Source organism: Protomyctophum parallelum (genome assembly GCF_964188405.1).
Source record: "Protomyctophum parallelum genome assembly, chromosome: 22".
Lineage (NCBI taxonomy): Eukaryota > Metazoa > Chordata > Actinopteri > Myctophiformes > Myctophidae > Protomyctophum > Protomyctophum parallelum.
The window spans coordinates 18,389,490-18,409,413 of NC_139714.1; the positions used below are offsets into that span (position 1 = coordinate 18,389,490).

The 19,924-nt window shown below is 51.5% G+C and overlaps 1 protein-coding gene across 1 annotated transcript; it reads left to right on the forward strand.

Annotated features, from left to right (window-relative positions):
* Positions 1–3,655: 3,655 nt before the first annotated feature.
* Positions 3,656–16,984, forward strand: LOC310879744 (E3 ubiquitin-protein ligase HUWE1-like; the record flags this gene model as incomplete). Its single annotated transcript, XM_083794571.1, has 2 exons — positions 3,656–11,210; positions 11,379–16,984. 2 exons carry the CDS (start codon positions 3,656–3,658, stop codon positions 16,982–16,984), a joined length of 13,161 nt encoding a protein of 4,386 aa, XP_083650697.1.
* Between the last annotated feature and the right edge of the window lie 2,940 nt (positions 16,985–19,924).

Below are 19,924 nucleotides of genomic sequence, written 5' to 3' on the forward strand. Positions count from 1 at the left end.
TTAGGTGTAAAGGAGCAACTTGGACACTCATGCATGAAGGAAGCATGAGTTCAAGTCCGTTGCTCTCCCCATGTCCCCCATATATGGGGACTAGGTTGGTGGAGGGTGTGTCGAGCCCAGGATCACATTAGATAATTGACATAGGGGTGAAAAATCGTTACAAAATCGTGGGATAAAACATTTAATAATAATAAAAAAATAATAATAATCATTGCTATAGTGTTTGTTCAGTAACAGTGTTAAATAGCTCTATATTCTGAGAGTAATCATTGCTATAGTGTTTGTTCAGTAACAGTGTTAAATAGCTCTATATTCTGTAGAGTAGTGTTTGTTCAGTGTTCAGTAACAGCTCTCCAGCTCTTCAGTGATTTCACTTAATTCAAATATATATTTTTTAATATACTCATGGTATATAATCCTCCCTACTATAGACAACACATTAGATTATCACAACAAAACAAAAAAGGAGTGATGATATTTGAATTAAGTTAAATCACTGAATATACCTTTAACTCTTGAGAATGTAAAATTAAACACTCTCAAGAGTTATCTATCTGCATTTGTTAATTTACAATGAGGCTACACAATTAGAGAATGTAGAAGAATTGTTATTTTGATCAACGTTTGTCTGTTACCTCTCCTTAAATGGTATAGGCTACCAACAGCATTAGGCTATACAGCATGGAATTGTGGACAAAGTCGTATGCAACGATAACAAAGTTTTGGGTGTGAGAGGCTAAATGTCATCAAATGGTGGTCCGTGACTCAAATGCCGAATAAATAATGGATATATTGATATGAAAAGGGTTGAAAACCACTGGTTTAGGCTACAATTAACGCCACATAATTCAACAATGACGTAGACTAATTTTCAAACAGGTGTGTAGGCTGTAGCTGCTATGGCTATATCACACAAAGTAGTCTAACTAACTTAATGAATTAATTAGTTACCTCTTTGTTAAGCGATTAAAACCCTTCACGTTTAGTTGTCTTGGCATTCTGTAGTTGAGAAAACACAACAACATAGTTGCCACGGTAACCCGCGTTGTTGTTATGTAGCGGCGCGGTGCTGATTGTGTGCGTATAGGAGAGAGAGAGAGAGAGAGAGAGAGAGAGAGGGGGGGGGGGGGAGAGAGAGAGAGGGGGGGGAGAGAGAGAGAGAGAGAGAGAGAAGGGGGAGACAGGGAGAGACAGGGACAGTCTAGAGAGAGAGAGAGACTGAGAGAGAGAGAGAGAGAGAGAGAGAGAGAGAGAAGGGGGAGACAGGGAGGGACAGTCTAGAGAGAGAGAGACTGAGAGAGAGAGAGAGAGAGAGAGAAGGGGGAGACAGGGAGAGAGAGAGAGGGGGAGAGAGAGAGAGAGAGAGAGAGAGGGACAGTCTAGACTAGAGAGAGAGATGCATGAGACAGTCAGTGTCCGTGGTAAAATATGGTAAAATGGACAAATGGTGCATTGCATTTATATATTATATATTATATCAAATATTATATATATTATATATTTATATATGTGCCTTTATCCATGGCACTTTACATGTGGGGTTAATTCCAGCTATACTAGTCTGTAGGTGTTCAGAGTCTTGCTCAAGGACATGTTGACACTATAGCCTGGCCCAGTCAGCGTGCTTTCTGGTCTAGAGGGGTCGCTCATGGAGCAATGCGCTGGATAATTTTGGTTCACAGATCTGAGCGGTTGAAATAGGCTATCCAGCCATGCTGGAAATGAGCATGACAACACAGCTAGCCGCTAATAGAAGATTTGAGAACGGATTAATAATCACATTAGAAATATCATCAGTTGTGCTGATAACTGATTAGACAGTATTGTCAGAGCAGCAGCATTATTGTCTTCATGGTGGTACATGGAGAGCCAAATAGTGTCTGAGGTGGTATACTTAACGAAAATACATCGCTTGGATGTATCCTCAGTGATGTATCCTCAGTGATGTATCCTCAGTGATGTATCCAAGGTCATCAGGGCTTCGGGTCTCGCGAACATCATACCCCTCACTCGGGTGACCCAGCCGGGGTGATCAAGTCCAGACTTACGTCCCAGTAGCTACCCTCGATCAGACCCACTAGGGAAAGACCAGGGCCCCTGGTCTTTCCCTAGTGGGTCTGATCGTGATGGTCCAGGGGCCACACATTCCGTTGGATCCACTAATACGGAACTGCTCTGCCGGGACTGGGAGGCACAATTATGGCATGTGGAGGGACTATAGGCTCTGTGGGTTGACTCCTGTCCGGGCCTCTCCTACGTCTCACCAGGTCCACTCCTGTCTCCTGCTCTCACCAGGTGCAGCCAGGACCTGTGCGTTGCACCAGACACGCGTCGCATCGCGTTGTGAGCTTGTAGATCGGCTATTTTCAGCAAGTGTAAAAACAGTCCTTACGACGGCATCAATGCCCACCAAAATACATTTTAGTCGACTAAATCAACTGTAGATTTAGTCGACTAAAATCTCATGACATTTAGTCGACTAAAACTAGACTAACACTAACACATTCCAGGTGACTAAAATGTGACTAAAACTAAATAAAAACTATTCAAAAGACTATGACTAAAACTAAAATCAAAATTTGCTGCCAAAAACAACACTGCTCCTCACGGAGGATGCAGGCTGGGCGCCAACCCATACTGCTCTCGGGGTGCCGTCTACATTGTGGCTGTCACCAGACTATACCTGGTTGTCACATAGTCTATTCCTATGAGTCACCATAAATAGAATATAGAGTATAATGTATATTATACAGTACCAACTTCGTCTTGTCACGGTCATGGCAGCACGTGCACATCAAGCTGTGCATGCTGCTGGGCTCCACGTGCACCAATAAACTGTTTATTGCACAGTGACAACTAAAGTCTCTGAAATGTTTATGTTGTACTATTACTAAAAAACGATCTAAAATAAAGGAATTTAAGATCATTAAAGCTGGGCTGTTGCCCTGAGTCCAGTGCATTCTGCCAACTTCCAGTCCAGGACATTGTCACTCTTCGAAATGCTCTTCGCTAAGACTGGGACCCTGGCCCCATGAAGTGAACGAAGTTGTCTTACTCTATGGCTCTGGTATAAAGCAACAGATCTGACCGCAATGCCCAAATTTGGCCATGCCCATATGGGCATATATATTGATGACATGGCTCTCCATATATAGGCATAGAAGGACACAGTCAGGCAGACAGATAACTCCTCCATATATGGGCACAAAAGGGACACAGACAGATGACTCAAGACAAGTACAGTTGCAAACGATACTGGATAGGGCATACATTCCCAATTTGTATCGTTCCCGATGTGCATTGGCCCGAGTTGATCGTTGCAGTATCTAGTATTGTAAATTTGAAAAGCATAAAAAAAAACTACAGTATAAGCTCACATGTTGCATCATCACCATGTGAGCCTGTATTGTAGATTGGCTATCTACCCGTAGCGAATGGCAAACTTGCTTGGTTGGATTCTCGCAATTCAAATTCATTAGGCCGCTACAGTTACCATATTTGGATTATTAGGAAGATAGACAAATGTGTTGCCACGGAAACAGTTGTTACATAAGTACCGTAGCGCCTTTAAGCAATTGCTCAGTGCATAGGTCGTGTGCGTAGGCAATGGGCAGATGAGAGTCACTTGCCAAGTATCAATTAGAAAGTAGCAATAATGAAAGTCGACAGAAGTAAACTAAAGAAGAACCACAGCGAAGCTCCTGGCGACTGCAGGGCCCTCATAGAGAAGCTTAAAGCATGCGACGACGAACAGCTGCTGTTCGAACTGCAGCACATCAAGACCTGGAACATCGGCAAGTGTGAGCTGTACCACTGGGTGGACCTCCTGGACCGCTTCGATGGCATACTGTGCAACGCGGGCCAAACCGTGGAGAACATGTCCTGGTGGCTGGTGTGTGACCGGCCGGACAACGGGCAGCTCAAAGCCCTTCTCCTGGCCGTGCTCAACTTCACGGCACTGCTCATCGAGTACAGCTTCTCCAGACACCTCTACAGCTCCTTGGAGCACTTGACCGCCTTGCTGGCGTCCTGCGACATGCAGGTGGTCCTGTCCGTGCTGCACCTGATCTACGTGTTCAGCAAGCGCTCCAAATACTTCGCCAGGCTGGATTCTGACAAGAGGAGGACCCCTCTGCTGGGCCCCCTGAAACACCTCGCAGAAAGCTGGGGTGGAAAGGACAATGGCTTTGGTCTGGCGGAGTGTTGCAGGGACCTGCCTGTGACTTATCCCCCCAGTGCCACCACGCTGCACTTTGAGTTCTATACTGAACCGGGCCCTGAGGTCAAAGGAGAGATGAAGCAAGCCAGTAGCAATACTCTGCACTATATTCACATCGAGCAGCTTGACAAAGTGTCAGAGAGTCCATCTGAGATCATGCAGTCGTTGACAGTAATGTACAACATCCCTAAAGACAAGCATACCCAGCTGTTCACACACATCCGATTGGCCCACGGCTTTTCAAATCACAGCAAGAGGTTGCAGGCTGTGCAGGCCCGACTGCATGCCATCTCTATACTGATGTATTTGACTCCAGACAACAGTATTCTATACAACGGCTTGATAGAGGAGCTTGTGGATGTGCTGCAAATAACAGACAAACAGCTTGTGGATATAAAGGCAGCAGCTTTGCGCACTTTAACTTCCATCATCTATCTGCAAAGGGCACAGAAACTGTCCAACATAATCGACTGCACAGGCATTGCCTCCTATCATGGCTTCCTGCCTGTGTTGGTGCGCAACTGTATACAAGTCATGATAGATCCCATGATGGAACCCTACCCCCACCAGTTTGCCACAGCACTCTTCTCCTTCCTCTACCATATGTCCTCCACCTTTGACGAAGGAGTAGAAGCTTTGGTATCCTGTGGCATGATAGAAGCCCTACTTAAAGTGATCAAGTTCGTGGGAGATGGGCAGGACCAGCTCACCTTTGTGTGTTGGGCAGTGAAAGTCGTGGACATCATCACTAACCTGGACATGGCTGCCTTTCAGTCCCACGGTGGCCTTTCCATCTTCATCTGCCGTCTGGAGCATGAAGTGGACCTGTCGAGGAAAGAATGCCCCTTTGTCATCAAGCCAGAGATCCAGAGGCCGGGTGCAGCGGTGGAGTCCGAAGACTTGGAAACAGACATGCAAATGTCGGACGTTGTTGTGGAGAGTGGTGCTGACCTCTCCACGTCCTCTGGCTCCAGACCAGAGGTGGACCATGCGGTGCAGAGCAGCACTTCTAACACGCGCCTCACGGACATGCAGTGTAGCGAGCAAAGGATGGCCGTGTTGAAGTCAATGCTAGGCTTCTTAAAGAAAGCCATTCAGGATCCGTCCTTTTCTGATGGCGTCCGCAACGCAATGGACGGGTCCTTGCCCGCCTCACTCAAGCACATCATCAGTAATCCAGAGTATTATGGCCCTGCATTGTTCCTATTGGCGACGGAGGTTGTTACGGTGTTTGTGTTCCAGGAGCCGTCCCAGCTCTCCTCCCTCCAGGATAATGGCCTCACTGATGTCACGCTACACGCCCTTCTCATTAAAGACGTGCCTGCAACCCACAATGTGCTCGCCTATCTGCCCACCGTGTTCAGTGCACTGTGTCTGAATGCAAGAGGTCTGCAGTCCTTCGTTCAGTGCCAGCCCTTTGAGCGCCTCTTCAAGGTGTTGCTGTCCCCCGACTACCTTCCGTCCATGCGTCGACGTCGCAACTCCCGTGACCCAATAGGTGTCAGCGACACTGCATCGATGCTGGGGAGCGCTGTGGGCGACCTGATGAGGCACCAGCCCACTCTGAAGGCCGATGCCACCGCTGCCATTGTCAAGCTGCTGGAGGAGGTCTGTAACCTCGGCCGAGCACCAGAGTACGTTTGCCAGAAGCCCTCCGTCTCAAAGGCGGACGGCACGATCGCGGCAGCCCCAGCATGCTCTACCACGGGGGCATCGAGTGAGGACGAAGACGATGAGGAGGCTCTCCACACGTTCAGCCAGCGACAGGGGGACCCGGAGAGGAACGGACAGTCAGTGCCACGGGAACTGGTGTTCGGAACTGAGGAGCGGATACCCATTCCTCTCATGGATTATATCCTGAATGTTATGAAATTTGTAGAGTGCATTCTCAGCACCAACACTACAGATGCCCACTGTCAGGAGTTTGTAAACCAGAAGGGATTGATTCCACTAGTTTCCATCTTGGGTCTGCCTAACCTACCCGTAGACTTCTACACCTCACCTTCCTGCCTGGCTGTGGCGAATGTCTGCAAGTCCATCCTGACCGTGGCTCACGAACCCAAAGTTCTCCAGGAGGGTCTGTGCCAGTTGGACAGCATCCTGACAGAACTGGAGCCTCTCCATCAGCCCATCGAGGCGCCTGGAGGCTCTGTGCTGCTCAGAGAGCTGGCCACCGCCGGTCAAGTCACCGACGCCACAATGTCTGCCCGTGACACACCCCTGCTTCATGCGGTCGCGGCAGCCCATGCCTACATATTCATGTTTGCCCATGCTTGCAAGGTGAGTCACAGTGAGATCAGGTCAATCGCAGTGAACCAGTGGGGGTCTCCGCTTGGTCTGAGTGTTCTCAACAAGCTCAGCCAGCTCTACTGTTCTCTAGTGTGGGAGAGCACGGTGCTACTCGCTCTCTGCACACCCAACAGTCTGCCTCCAGGCTGCAAATTTGGCCAGGCTGACATACAAAAACTTGTACAAAAACTTATCTTCCTTGTAAACAACGAAGAGAAGTCATCTGGCAACGCTGCAACATGCGCATCCTCTGACTCTAGGAGAACCGAGTTTGAGACGGCGTCTGTGGATTCATCTGATGGGGTCCAGGTGGAAGGCATGGGGCTGGACAGTGACACACTTTCCCCAATGGAGACTGATGGACCCATTGCCACCAAGGCCAAGTGCAACATCAGCCCTGCCATGGCCACTCGCATCAAACAGATTAAGCCGCTGCTTTCTGCCTCGTCTCTTCTCGGTAAGGCTCTGGCTGAGCTCTTCGGCCTGCTAGTCAAGCTGTGCGTGGGCTCCCCAGTGCGACAGCGCCGTTCTCACCATGTCGGCATGGCCCCCACGCCCGCTGCCCATGCCACCGCCTCCTCCCTAACCAAGCTCCTCACCAATGGCCTGAGTTGGCAGCCCCCAAACTACACGCCCACCGATCGATTTAGGCTGACTTTCTTCATCTGCTCTGTGAACTTCACATCTCCAATGCTATTTGACGAGAAGAAGTACCCCTACCATCTGATGCTGCAGAAGTTCCTATGCTCCGGAGGACACGATGCCCTGTTCGAGACATTTAATTGGGCCTTGTCCATGGGTGGCGATAAGGTGGCCATTTCCGAGAGTCTGGAACATACTGAACATACTGATCCAAATGGCATAGGTGAGTTCCTAGACGCCTGGTTGATGCTGGTGGAGAATCTGGTGAATCCCGTATCCATGCTGGACTCGCCCCACTCCCTTCCAGCTAAGGCGCCCGGTGTCACCCCAACCACGCCACAGTTCAGTGCCCTGCAGTTCCTCATCGTGACCCAAAAAGCTGCGTTCAACTGCATCCGCAAACTGTGGAACCGCAATCTTCTGAAGGGGTATGGAGGCCGGATGGCTGAATCCATGCTGGCTATCCTCTGCCACATCCTGAGAGGGCAGACTCTCATCCAGCATCGTCTGGCCAAGGAGAGGGAAGCCACGGCCCATCCGGACGAGGAGGGGACCAGTTCGGGTCCCACTGCCTTCGGCTTTGGCGCTCCAGGGGCACCATTGGGATCAGGAATAGCAGTGGCTGAGATGGTGCTGGCCGGAGGGGCGGTGGGAGGCTTTACCAATGGCTCCACCAGCTCCGCCCTCCATCGAGAGGTCAACCAACTGATGCAGGCAAGCTCCACCCTCCACAGAGAGGTCAACCAGCTCATACAGGGGAGAGGAGGAGGAAGAAGGAGAGGGAGGCACCCACAGCAAGTTCAGCAGCAGCAAGTCCAGCAGTTGATGGATATGGGTTTCTCAAGAGAGCATGCCACGGAGGCTCTGGTCAACACCAGCACCATGGAACAGGCAACTGAGTACCTGCTGACACACCCTCCGCCCGTTCTCAGCGGAGCTGTCAGGGACCCGGCCATCTCTGAAGAGGACCAGATGATGAGGGCCATTGCTATGTCGCTGGGACAAGAGGCCGACACGGAGCAGTGCTCCGACAACTCTGAGGAAGCTGCCCGGCGATGTGAGCAGGAAGACAAGCAAGCCCAGGAGGAACACCGCCGTTTGGAACACTTCATGGAGGCTGAGCCCCTGGAACCCCAAGAGCTGAATTCCTTCACAGACTCCATGCTGCCCGGCTGCTTCCATCTTCTGGACGAGATTCCTGACACCATCTATCGTCTATCCGACCTGCTGATGACGGCCATCAAGAGGAGTGGCCCGGAGTACCGAGACCTCATACTCAGCCAGGTCATTGACCAGGTGTGGAATGCGGCAGATGCGCTGATCAAGGCTGCCGTTCCTCTAACCACCAGCGACACAAAGACAGTGACTGAATGGACCAGGCAGATGGCCACGCTGCCCCAGGCCACCAAACTTGAAACTCGAATTCTGCTGCTCACCTTGCTCTTAGAAGAGCTGAAGCTGCCAGGTGCCAGAGTGGTGGAGAACAGTGGCATTCTAAATATGCTCATTAAGCTGCTGGAGGTGGTGCAGCCCTGTCTGAAGGCTGCTAAAGAACAGAAGAACGTACAGACACCCAAATGGATCACCCCAGTGCTGTTGATTATTGACTTCTACGAGAAAATGGCCATCTCCTCCAGGCGCAGAGCACAAATGAACGCGCTCTTGCAGCCTAACGGTAACAATTGGCAGTGGTTTGACGACCGCTCTGGTCGCTGGAGCAGCTACAGCACTTCCAACAGTAATACCATTGACTCTGCCTGGAAGAGCGGGGCGAGCTGTATCCGCGTCACATCTGGACGGAGGAGATACACGGTGCAGTTCAACACCATGGTGCAGGTGAACGAGGAGACGGGTAACCGGAGGCCAGTGATGCGCACTGTCCAGAGAGTGCCTTGTGTACCCAATCCTGCCAAAGTGAGTAGCATCACTGAAGCCGGGAAAGAGGAGGGAGAGGGGAGAAAAGGAGAGGACACCCAACCTAACTCAGATTCGGCCTCTGCGGTAGCAGAGGTGGGAGTTCCGAAAGATGACTCCAGTGAGCTGAAGGAGGCTCCATCTTTGCCACCTACTTCCTCCTCTCCCGCCGCCTCCCTGGATGCAGACCAGCCACAGGGTGACATTGTGGTCCAAGGCCTGACGGAGGACATAACCACCGTCCTCATCAGAGCCTGCGTCAGTATGATCAGCGTACCTGTGGAACCGCAGACACTCCACGCCACCTTGCGCCTCTGCCTGCGCCTCACACGTACCCATGACTATGCCATGATGTTTGCTGAGCTGAAGAGCCCACAAATTATCTTGGGGCTGAGGCAAGACTCATTGTTCAATGGTTTCCACTCACTGGTGACACTGCTATTCAGACACATAATAGAGGACCCAGCCACACTTAGGCACACCATGGAGAAGGTGGTGAGGTCTACAGCGACAAATGGAGCTGGCAACACTGCATCAGGTAGTAGGGAGATCAACTACATCCTGCGTGTCCTGGCCCCGGCTGCCTGCCGCAACCCCGAATTCTTAACTGATGCGGCCAGCAACTGTGTCCGTATTGCTCTGCCTGCATCCCTCGTAGCTGGGACAGCCTCTGACGAGGAGTTGGAGAACCTGCAGATCAAGGGGCCAAATGCTGTACAGCTTGTGAAAACCACCCCACTCAAACCGTACTCCCTGCTCCCTTTTCCTGACACCATCAAAGAGGTAATTTATGTCATGCTCAATGCTCTGGCTGTCTACCATGCCCCTGAAGATCCAGAGGAGTCAGTAGTGTCTGTGTCTGGTGGCCAGGACTCGCGCCAGGATGTTGGTGATGATGCCAACCAGCAGTACAGACTCACTGAGCAGGGCAGCGACTATGGCTCCCAGTCCACCTTCCACATAAGTGCTCAGGTGTTTGCTGAGACTTCCCAGTCTGGCACACTACAAGGTGAAACCTCTACACCAGAGGAGATGCAGGAAGGAGATAAAGGTGTCAGCTCAGAGGAGGCTAATGCAGCTAAGACCAGCAAACTTCTGATGCCCACCTCCGAAATCCTTAAATTGCTGTCTGAGCTTGTGCGCTCCTATGTGGGCGTCGCCACCCTCATCACCTCCTACTGCTACACTGCCGGACTATCTGAGCTCATCAAGGAGGACTGTAGTGTCCTGGCCTTTGTGATGGACCACCTGTTGCCCAACAACCAGAAGAATTCTGAGGACAAGGACACTCCAGCAATGGCCCACCTGTTCTTGGCCAGCCTGTCTGGTGCTGGCTCAGCCACTGCCGATGTTCAGGCGGCCTTGGTAAACGAGGTGAAAGCTGCACTCGGTCGCGCACTAGCTATGACAGAGGGCACTGAGAAACATGCCAGACTGCAGGCAGTGATGTGCATAATCAGTACCATCATGGAGTCGTGTTCTCCCACCTCTAGCTTCTACAACACAGCGGCGGCCAAGACACCGCACAATGGCATGAATAATATAATTCGCCTGTTCCTCAAGAAAGGCCTGGTCAATGACCTGGCCCGCGTGCCTCACAGCCTGGATCTGTCAAGTCCCAACATGGCCAAAACTGTAAATGCAGCCCTGAAGCCTCTGGAGACACTGTCCCGCATTCTGCAGGACAGCAGTCTGTTTGGTGGAAAGGGAGGTTCCAGCAAGACCAGGGCCGAACATGACACAGTGGGCTCTGCCAGGGACAGTACCAGCAGCACACAGAACCACGGGGAGTCCTGCGAGGCAGAGCCAATGGAGGGAATCCACGGGGCGCGGGCTACTGACCGTGATCTGATGGAAGGAGAGGCATCGGGAGACACGGCGGTCATCGCTGGCCAGCCCGAGCCGCTCAGCACACGGGACATTCAGCAGGCGGAGGACGAGTTTGTGGATCTGATCGACGAACTGTTGGAGGGAGACGGCAGAGCCATTTTGCTGGGACGCAGCGGCGAGGATGAATCGCGGGAAGACGTGCTGATGGATCAGGCCACTTCCGACATTAGCCAGGCCTCCGCCCTACAGACCAACCGCCAGGACTCCATGAGCATCCTGGAGCCACAGGACGAGGAGGAGGAGGATTCCAGCGGGAGCAATGAGGAGGGAGAGGGAGAGGGAGATGACGATGACGACGATGATGATGATGATGAGGATGAGGATGAGGATGACGTTTTGGGAATGGACTTTGGAGAGGACCTTCCTGACAACAACACCGCAACCGTCCCCGTGTTTCAACGGGGAAACATTGACTTCCATATAGCGGTAGACAATTACTACCCTCGCACTCACAACAGCCATCCCTCCTCAAGCGTCATACCCAGTTCGCACCCGCTGATGGTGCGGCCTCGCAACCAAGGCTCCACCGGCCTGCCCTCGACGAGCACTAGCGGCCGCCTGGCACAACAAGGAGGCGTCGTGGGCCGGAGCCATCGTGGTATGCGCCATTTCGCGGCGAACACCGGCAACCGCCAGGCCAGCACCCCACTTATCCTACAGAGACTGCTGTCGCTGCAGGACGACGTATACATCCACTGGCCCGAACATGAATCTCTAAACTACGTATTCCCCGAGCAGAGCAGCACAGGTGGACAAGCTGCTGCCACCCTCTCTAGTGTACCCACCGCCTTAATGAGATGGACAGATGAGTGTAAAGTGTTGGACGGCGAGAGTATGCACGACTGTGTGGAAGTTGTGAAGGTACCCATCCTGGAGCACCTGGAGAGTCTGCGTGACAAGGAACTGGAAGAGTGTAGGGAGAACAGGAGGAGGCAGCGGGCGGAGGAGGAGGCAAAGCAGAATGAGAGCAGAGCCAGTGGAGCAGAGATTAGGGAACAAAGCCTGCAGGGTTCTGGACTTGTGACAGTCAACCAGCTGATACAAGACCTCTTGGCCACACCTTCACCTTCAGCTTCTTCACCTTCAGCTTCACCTCCACCTGCCATACTTCCACAAGCCACAGATCTTCCACCCGCGTTGGCAGTTGATATGCCCAGCAGTGAAGCAGAGGTGATGACTCGCGTTTCTGAAATGTGGACGGAATTCGGACGAGCGTTTGACGAAGTCAGGGAAGTCTCCCAGAGTCCAGGCTTTGTGGAGACCTCGGAGCCTGCAGCAGGACTGCTGACACACCCCGACGTCGGTGTGTTACACTGCTCTCCCATGGATACCAGCTCTGCCACACAGGAAGAAGCCACGGCCAACTCTGCCCATGCCCAAACCACCCAGCTGTACCAGGAGATTCTGGAGTCTGGCTTTGGGGAGAGTGAGGTGACACACCAGCAGATAGATGAAGAAACAGGCTCCAGCTCTGACTCATCTCCTGGGGAAATGATGCCCAGGAGAGAAAGTGCCGACAGCCAATCCCAGGTCATCCAAGGGGAGCTCATCCCTTTCACTAGCAATGAGGAGGACCCACTGGCAGGCATTAGTCTGCCAGAGGGCGTGGACCCATCCTTCCTGGCAGCACTTCCTGAGGATATCCGTCGTGAAGTCCTGCAGAATCACTTTGGCATCAGGCCACCCTCTGTTCCTTCTGCCTCCTCTGTCCCGGAAGGGCCGGGGGTCACGGACGTTAGCCCTGAGTTCCTGGCAGCCTTGCCTCCGGCCATCCAGAATGAGGTGTTGGCCCAGCAGCGGGCAGAGCAGCATCGCAGGGAGCTTTCCCAACAGACTGCCCAGGGAGACCTTCCCCTGGACCCGGTATCATTCATCCAGACGCTGCCCTCAGAGCTCCGGCGCAGTGTCCTGGAGGACATGGAGGACAGTGTGCTGGCCGTGATGCCCCCGGACATTGCCACAGAGGCGGCCACGCTACGTAGAGAACAGGAGCGCCGACAGAGGCAGGTGATGCATGAGAGGGTGTTTGGCCACAGCTCGACCTCAGCCCTGACAGCCTTACTACGCTCTCCAGCCTTCACCAGCCGATTAGGCACCAACCGCCGCATCCAGTACACCCGGCTGGCTGTGCAGAGAGGAGGAGGAGGATACAGCAACCGCAGAAGACCATCCAGTTCCAGCGCAGACTCGTTACGTCTTCACGGCCGGCTGCTGCTGGATCACGAGGCCTTGTCCTGTCTACTGGTGCTGCTGTTTGTGGATGAGCCCAAGCTGGACACCAGTTGCCTGCACCGTGTGCTTCGAAACCTGTGCACCCACTTGCAGACCCGTGGCTGGATGATCAGCAGCCTGCTCTCCATCTTGCAGCGCAGCAGCGAGAGCGATGTGTTCAGGGAGACGTTGCGCATCGACGATGGCGCACGGGGCAAGAGGAGCACCCAGGGTGGGTGCGGACCCAAAGGCTTGGCCACTGCCGTGTCTTCCCTCTCGTCTTCGTCTTTGCCCTCCTCCTCCTCGGCATGTTCCTCTTTGGAGCTACTGAACAGAATGGAGTCTCGCAGCTCTAGCCAGCTGTCCTGGCTCTCGGTGTCCATGGACGCAGCCCTGGGCTGCCGCATGAACATTTTCCAGATCCAGCGAGCGTCCAGTAGGAAGTATGCTGACCGTCACTCTGCAGGAGGCTCAGCAGTATTAGGAGGAGGAGCGGGAATGTCTGGGGCATCGGCAGGGGTCGCTTCCACCGTGCACATTCACCCTCAGGCTGCTCCGGTAGTCTGTCGACACGTACTGGACACACTCATCCAGCTGGCCAAGGTTTTCCCTGGCCAGTTCACGCAGCAGTGCTGTAAGGATCTCTCATCGTCCTCTTCAGGATCACAGAACAACCCGAGCACCAACACCTCCAACACCCAGAACTCCCTGGGCTCATGTATTGTCACACCCCATTCCTTGGGCATCTCCACCGACTTCTGGGATTTGCTGGTCAAGCTGGACAACACGAATGTCAGTCGTAAGGGCAAAGCGTTGGCCAAGACGGTGCACCCTCTGGGGGCCAATTCTGAGGCCGAGGGGGGCCAGTTCAGCTTGGAGGCCTCTCCACTTGGCCAGCTGATGAATATGCTCTCCCACCCTGTCATACGACGCAGCTCCCTGCTCACAGAGAAGCTGCTGCGACTGCTCTCCCTCATCTCGGTTGCCCTGCCCGACAACAAAGCCAGTGAGGTGGCTGAGGTGGCCACTGGCCACGCTACCCCACAGGCTGCCAACCCCAACAGCACAACCACTATCACCACAGTGGCCACAGTCAGCTCTGCTGCCACAGACCTGGCAGAAACCATCAGCTCTGCTGCCACAGACCTGGCAGAAACCATCAGCTCTGCTGCCACAGTGGCCACAGACATGGCAGCGACCCAGGGTCCGGCTTCGGCCGAGTCTGTCCAGGCTGCCGCAGGAAGCTCAGGGGGCTCGGTGGAAGTTATAGCTCAGGGCTCATCATCCTCAGAGCCTGCCTTAATAGCAGCCTCCCAGACCTCTTCATCTACAACGCTGTCTATACCCACGCCCACCAAGATGGCCTCCACTGGACTCACCGAGAAACAACTGCAACTCTCTGTGGAGGTGTTGACGTCTCACTCGTGTTCAGAGGGGGGATGGGAAGATGCTGCTAGCGTCCTGCTTCAGCTGTCCAGGGGAGACGGAGCGACTAGAGACACGCTGATCAGACTGCTGCTCAGTGGAGCCACACACCTCGGATCCACTCTCTGCAAACAGATTGGCACATTGTTGGCAGAGCTCAGAGAATACAGCTTGGAGCAGCAGAGTCGGGCGCAGGCCGATGCCCAGTCCACCGATGCCCCTCCAGAGGACAGCTCCATTTCCACAAAGCTCAAGGGCAGGATGACCAGCAGGTTCGACGGGGCAGAGAGTGTGGTGATCGTCGCGGCTACAAAGCGCACCCTGGAGGGCCGTGAGCTGCAGCTGCCCTGCATGAGCTCCCTGACCGCCAAGAGCTCAACACAGAAGTTCTTCCTGCGCGTGCTGCAGGTCATCATCCAACTCCGCGAGGACACGACACGCTGCATGACCAATAAGGCCAAGGAGACGCCGGGACACTCAGGCTCTGCCGCGCTGGGTTCCGGCGCCAGCATCCAGGCCGTGGTGCGTCAGTTAGAGACCGATGCTGAAACCATCATCCAGATGGTGAGAGATGGCCAGCATCAGCAGTCGCCCCAGCAGGCCTCGCCACCCACCACCACCGTCACCGTCTCCTTGCCAGCTCCCGATGCCCCGGCTGCTGGCACTGGCACGTCGGAGGTGCAGTCTGGGTCCGAGATCCAGGCAGCGGACCAGGATGATGACTCTCCCATGGACGTGGACAAGCCGTCCCCTCCGGACTCTCCTCCTCTGGACGAAGAAGATGGCAACGGTCAGTCCGAGAGCGAGGAGAGGCTCCCGGACCTCCCTCTGCTGAGCGAGCAGCTGCTTCTAGACGAGCTGTGGGACGTGCTCGGGGAGGGCCTGAAAGAGCTGGAAGAGTCCCAGGACGAGCATGCCGTGCTGGTTCTCCAGCCTGCGGTGGAGGCCTTCTTCTTGGTTCACGCTTCCGCCACAGAACAGGACAGCAAACCTCTGGCAAGGGATACCAGGGAGAGTCAACTATCCCACATAAAGGACGTCGTGCCTCTGTCCCCGGCAGCCGACCCCTTCTTTTCCAGAGAGCCCTCTTCCTCCACGTATGTCTCCAACCTGCCCCCCGACACCCAGAAATTCCTCCGCTTTGCCGAAACGCACCGCACCGTGCTCAACCAGATCCTGCGCCAGTCCACCACTCACCTGGCCGACGGGCCCTTTGCCGTGCTGGTCGACCACGTCCGCGTCCTCGACTTTGACGTCAAGAGGAAGTATTTCCGCCAGGCGCTCGAGCGTCTGGACGAGGGCCTGAGGAAAGAGGAGATGCCAGTGCGCATCAGGAGGGACCAGGTGTTTGAGGACTCCTACAGGGAGCTGCACCGCAAGAGCCTCGAGGACATGAAGAACCGGCTGTTCGTGGTGTTCGAAGGAGAGGAAGGCCAAGACGCGGGCGGACTGCTCAGGGAGTGGTACATGATCATCTCCAGAGAAATGTTCAACCCCATGTACGCTCTGTTCTGCACGTCGCCAGGCGACCGCGTCACCAACACCATCAACCCCTCCTCCCACTGCAACGCCAACCACCTCAGCTACTTCAAGTTTGTGGGCCGCGTGGTGGCCAAGGCCGTCTACGACAACCGGCTCCTCGAGTGCTACTTCACGCGCAGCTTCTACAACCACATCCTGGGCAAGAGTGTCCGCTACACGGACATGGAGAGCGAGGACTACCCGTTCTACCAGGGCCTGGTGTACCTGCTGGAGAACAACGTGACGATGCTGGGCTACGAGCTGACGTTCAGCACGGAGGTCCAGGAGTTCGGCGTGTGCGAGGTGCGGGAGCTCAAGCCCGACGGCACCAACATCCTCGTCACGGAGGAGAACAAGAAGGAGTACGTGCACCTCGTCTGCCAGATGAAAACGACAGGCGCGATCAGAAAGCAAATGGCCGCGTTCCTGGAGGGCTTTTACGAGATCATCCCGAAGAGGCTGATCTCGATCTTCACCGAGCAGGAGCTGGAGCTTCTCATCTCCGGCCTGCCCACCATCGACATCGAAGACCTCAAGGTCAACACCGAGTACCACAAGTACCAGTCGGGCTCCGTTCAGATCCAGTGGTTCTGGAGGGCCCTGCGTTCCTTCGACCAGGCGGACCGGGCCAAGTTCCTGCAGTTTGTCACAGGGACGTCCAAGGTGCCCCTGCAGGGCTTCGTGTCTCTGGAGGGCATGAATGGCATCCAGAAGTTCCAGATCCACCGCGACGACCGCTCCACTGACCGTCTGCCGTCTTCGCACACCTGCTTCAACCAGCTGGACCTGCCGGTGTACGAGAACTATGACAAACTTAGACACCTGCTGCTGCTGGCCATTCAGGAATGCTCGGAGGGATTCGGACTGGCTTAGACACAGAGAGAGACTCTTAAACACACAGAGATGCGTTCAAAACAATAGAATTGAGACTTGCATACTCTTGACAAATTCATACCAAAAACCACACAAAGCACATACATGTATACATGTTACTTCAGTGTGATGAGGTTCAAAGTTCAAAGGTGCTAATTATCACCTAAACAAACATTACGGATTGGTTTCCAATTCCATACATGTCCTTTAAAACAGTATGTAATACAGATACAAAATGGAAAAAAGGTAATATATTTCCACATGCCGGTAGCCAAGTGGCTACAGTGGTGGCTACAGTGGTCGCAAGTAAAGTGAACGTCGTAAAATACTCCAAATAAAAAGCAGTGTGTATCAGAGATGGGGCCACAACAGAATCTTTTTTTCCCCTTTTTTTCCTTTTTTTAGTTCAAACGTGTATAAAATGTGAATTGAGACCTGATGTTCCGGTACAGTTTGAACACTTATAATGGCCATAGAAACCATCCCTAAGTGTAGATTTATTTTTTTAATCAGCTCAACCTTATATATTAGGATTATGCAATACAATATATGAACTGGGTAAGACCTAATTAAAGCAAATCCCATATGTAACAAAAACATGCCATCAAATCGACCATATCAAACATTTCTCCTTGTCTGTCTATCTATAATGACATTCCCAAAATGGAGACACCATGGTTAATGTGGTTAATGGCAAAACACAGAAGCACATTCAGGGGATTAAAGACATGGACTAATATAATATAAGAGGCATTTTCTCCACTCTGTACAAAAGGTTTGAGAGTTTATGTTTATTGAATCTTTTTTTTCTCCCTCTGTGACAAAAAATAAAATAAAATCACCACTTGTGTGAAGTGAGGGGCGCCCAGTGACTGTCACATGATGTCACGGGGGCATGCTGATTTTTTGGGGCTCCATTAATTTTGACCCGAGGACGATTCTACAAATGTCTTCTAAATCCTGACAGTTTTCTGATAAACCCTCTGTTTCTATGTCAGTGGTTCATTATATGTAATTGGCTGCCGACCCCATCTGAAAATATGTTATTCCAGGGACCCCCTCAGAAGAAAAGATTTGAGTTAAAAACATTCACGCTGAAAGAATATTCAAAGATTTTCACGATTTTTCAAAAATAGCAGACCTACAAGCTCGTAGACCTTGTAGATCTGCTAATTTTCGATAGCTAAAGTAGGCTATAACATAATGCTTAAAACACCAAGAGGGGTTCTCGTCCAGAATGGATTAAAACAAACATTAAAACTCCATAGAAATGACTGCCACATGACGTCTTGAGTCTAAACTTAAGGCCAGAGGTTGGAGTGGCTAGAAAAAAAAGAAAAATCACAATTGTGTCATCATCATCATCATCATATACATCACATTCCGTGCTCAGCCAATCAAATCATCACAAAAAGTCATTCGAGGGCCAAGCACTTTTGGCATCTTCACTTTTCCGCCCTCACGTTTATCTTCAATAATGTATTTTTCATGACATCATCGCTGTGGGGTGATCAGCCAATCACAACACAAGTCAATGTATGTTCAACCAAACCCGGTAATGAGCAATGGGGATGATTATAAATAGGGAGAATGTTGACTTCCTTGTTTCTTGAAAATGAATATAATCCTCATGGGGATAAAGATAAATAAATAATATAAATATATATATATATATATATATATATATATATATATATATATATATATATATACATATATATATGTATATATATATGTATATATATATACATATATATATATACATATATATATATATATATATATATATATACTTTCTATTTATATATATATATAAATAGAAAGTATATAGAAAGTCATAGAAGAGTATTTTTGGAGCGAGAGAGAGAGAGAGAGAGAGAGAGGTAATGCAAATGACACATGCATGTGCATACTCTCTATAGGAGGGGTTAAAATGAGCAATGGGGATGATTATAAATAGGGACAATGTTGACTTCCTTGTTTCTTGAAAATGAGTAAAATTAAAATTAAAGTGTAAAAAAAAGATACAAAACTCCTCTGTGATACACACACAGAGTTGGAAGTTGATCAGTCAAAAGTTTCGGAGATACGTGATGGCTAGATATACTGTATATACCGGTACACATGAAGAGATGATGTGCAGTTGATTAATAGTGAGTTTACATTTATAAAACGTGTTACACCGGAAGTGAACAGAGAGGCAAATGGAACCCAAATGCGGAGATGGAGTCATAGTAGTGATGTCATAGACTGACATCCAATTACATTGAGCCTAATACACCTGTGCAGTGTGCAATAACCCACCCTGGGCAAGACCTACGCTAAAAAGACTATCAGCGGAAGTTGCAGGATTTTAGCAGAAGTTTTGCCCAAGGAAATGATGTTGATGCTTTACAAATCAGTTTACATTCTCCGCGAATGAAACAAGTGTTGTGATTGGTCGGGAAAATATCGTATTCGGGGGAAATACATCTGACGGAAGTCCGCCGATAGCTTCTCTGCCTTACGTTGTGACCAGGCTTTTCTTTTCACAGATAAGTAAGCCTGGGACCGAGGCTAGCAATAACCCAGGCGAAGCTACTGTTCTGTGCTCAACACAGCTGGCACCAACGTTGCAGGCAGTGAAATCTACTGCAAGCTTTCAGAACAGTGTGTATGAATAACAAACAATCGTAAGTTATGAGTTAAGAGTGTCAGTGGCATTTAATGTTTGTGTTGCGGACATTTTGTGGGGACAAAAGCTGTATATACTGTAGGAGGGGCTAGCGCCGCTCAAAAAGTCCCCTCCCCCCCTTCAATTTAACCTAGAACTGGAGGTCTAGAACTTGTGGTCATGTGATCAGTGACACCACGAAGATGTACTCGGCAGGCCGAATAGTACATCTTTCTTTGTGATACACTAACTATAATGACCCAAACTTCTATACACCTTCAGTTCTA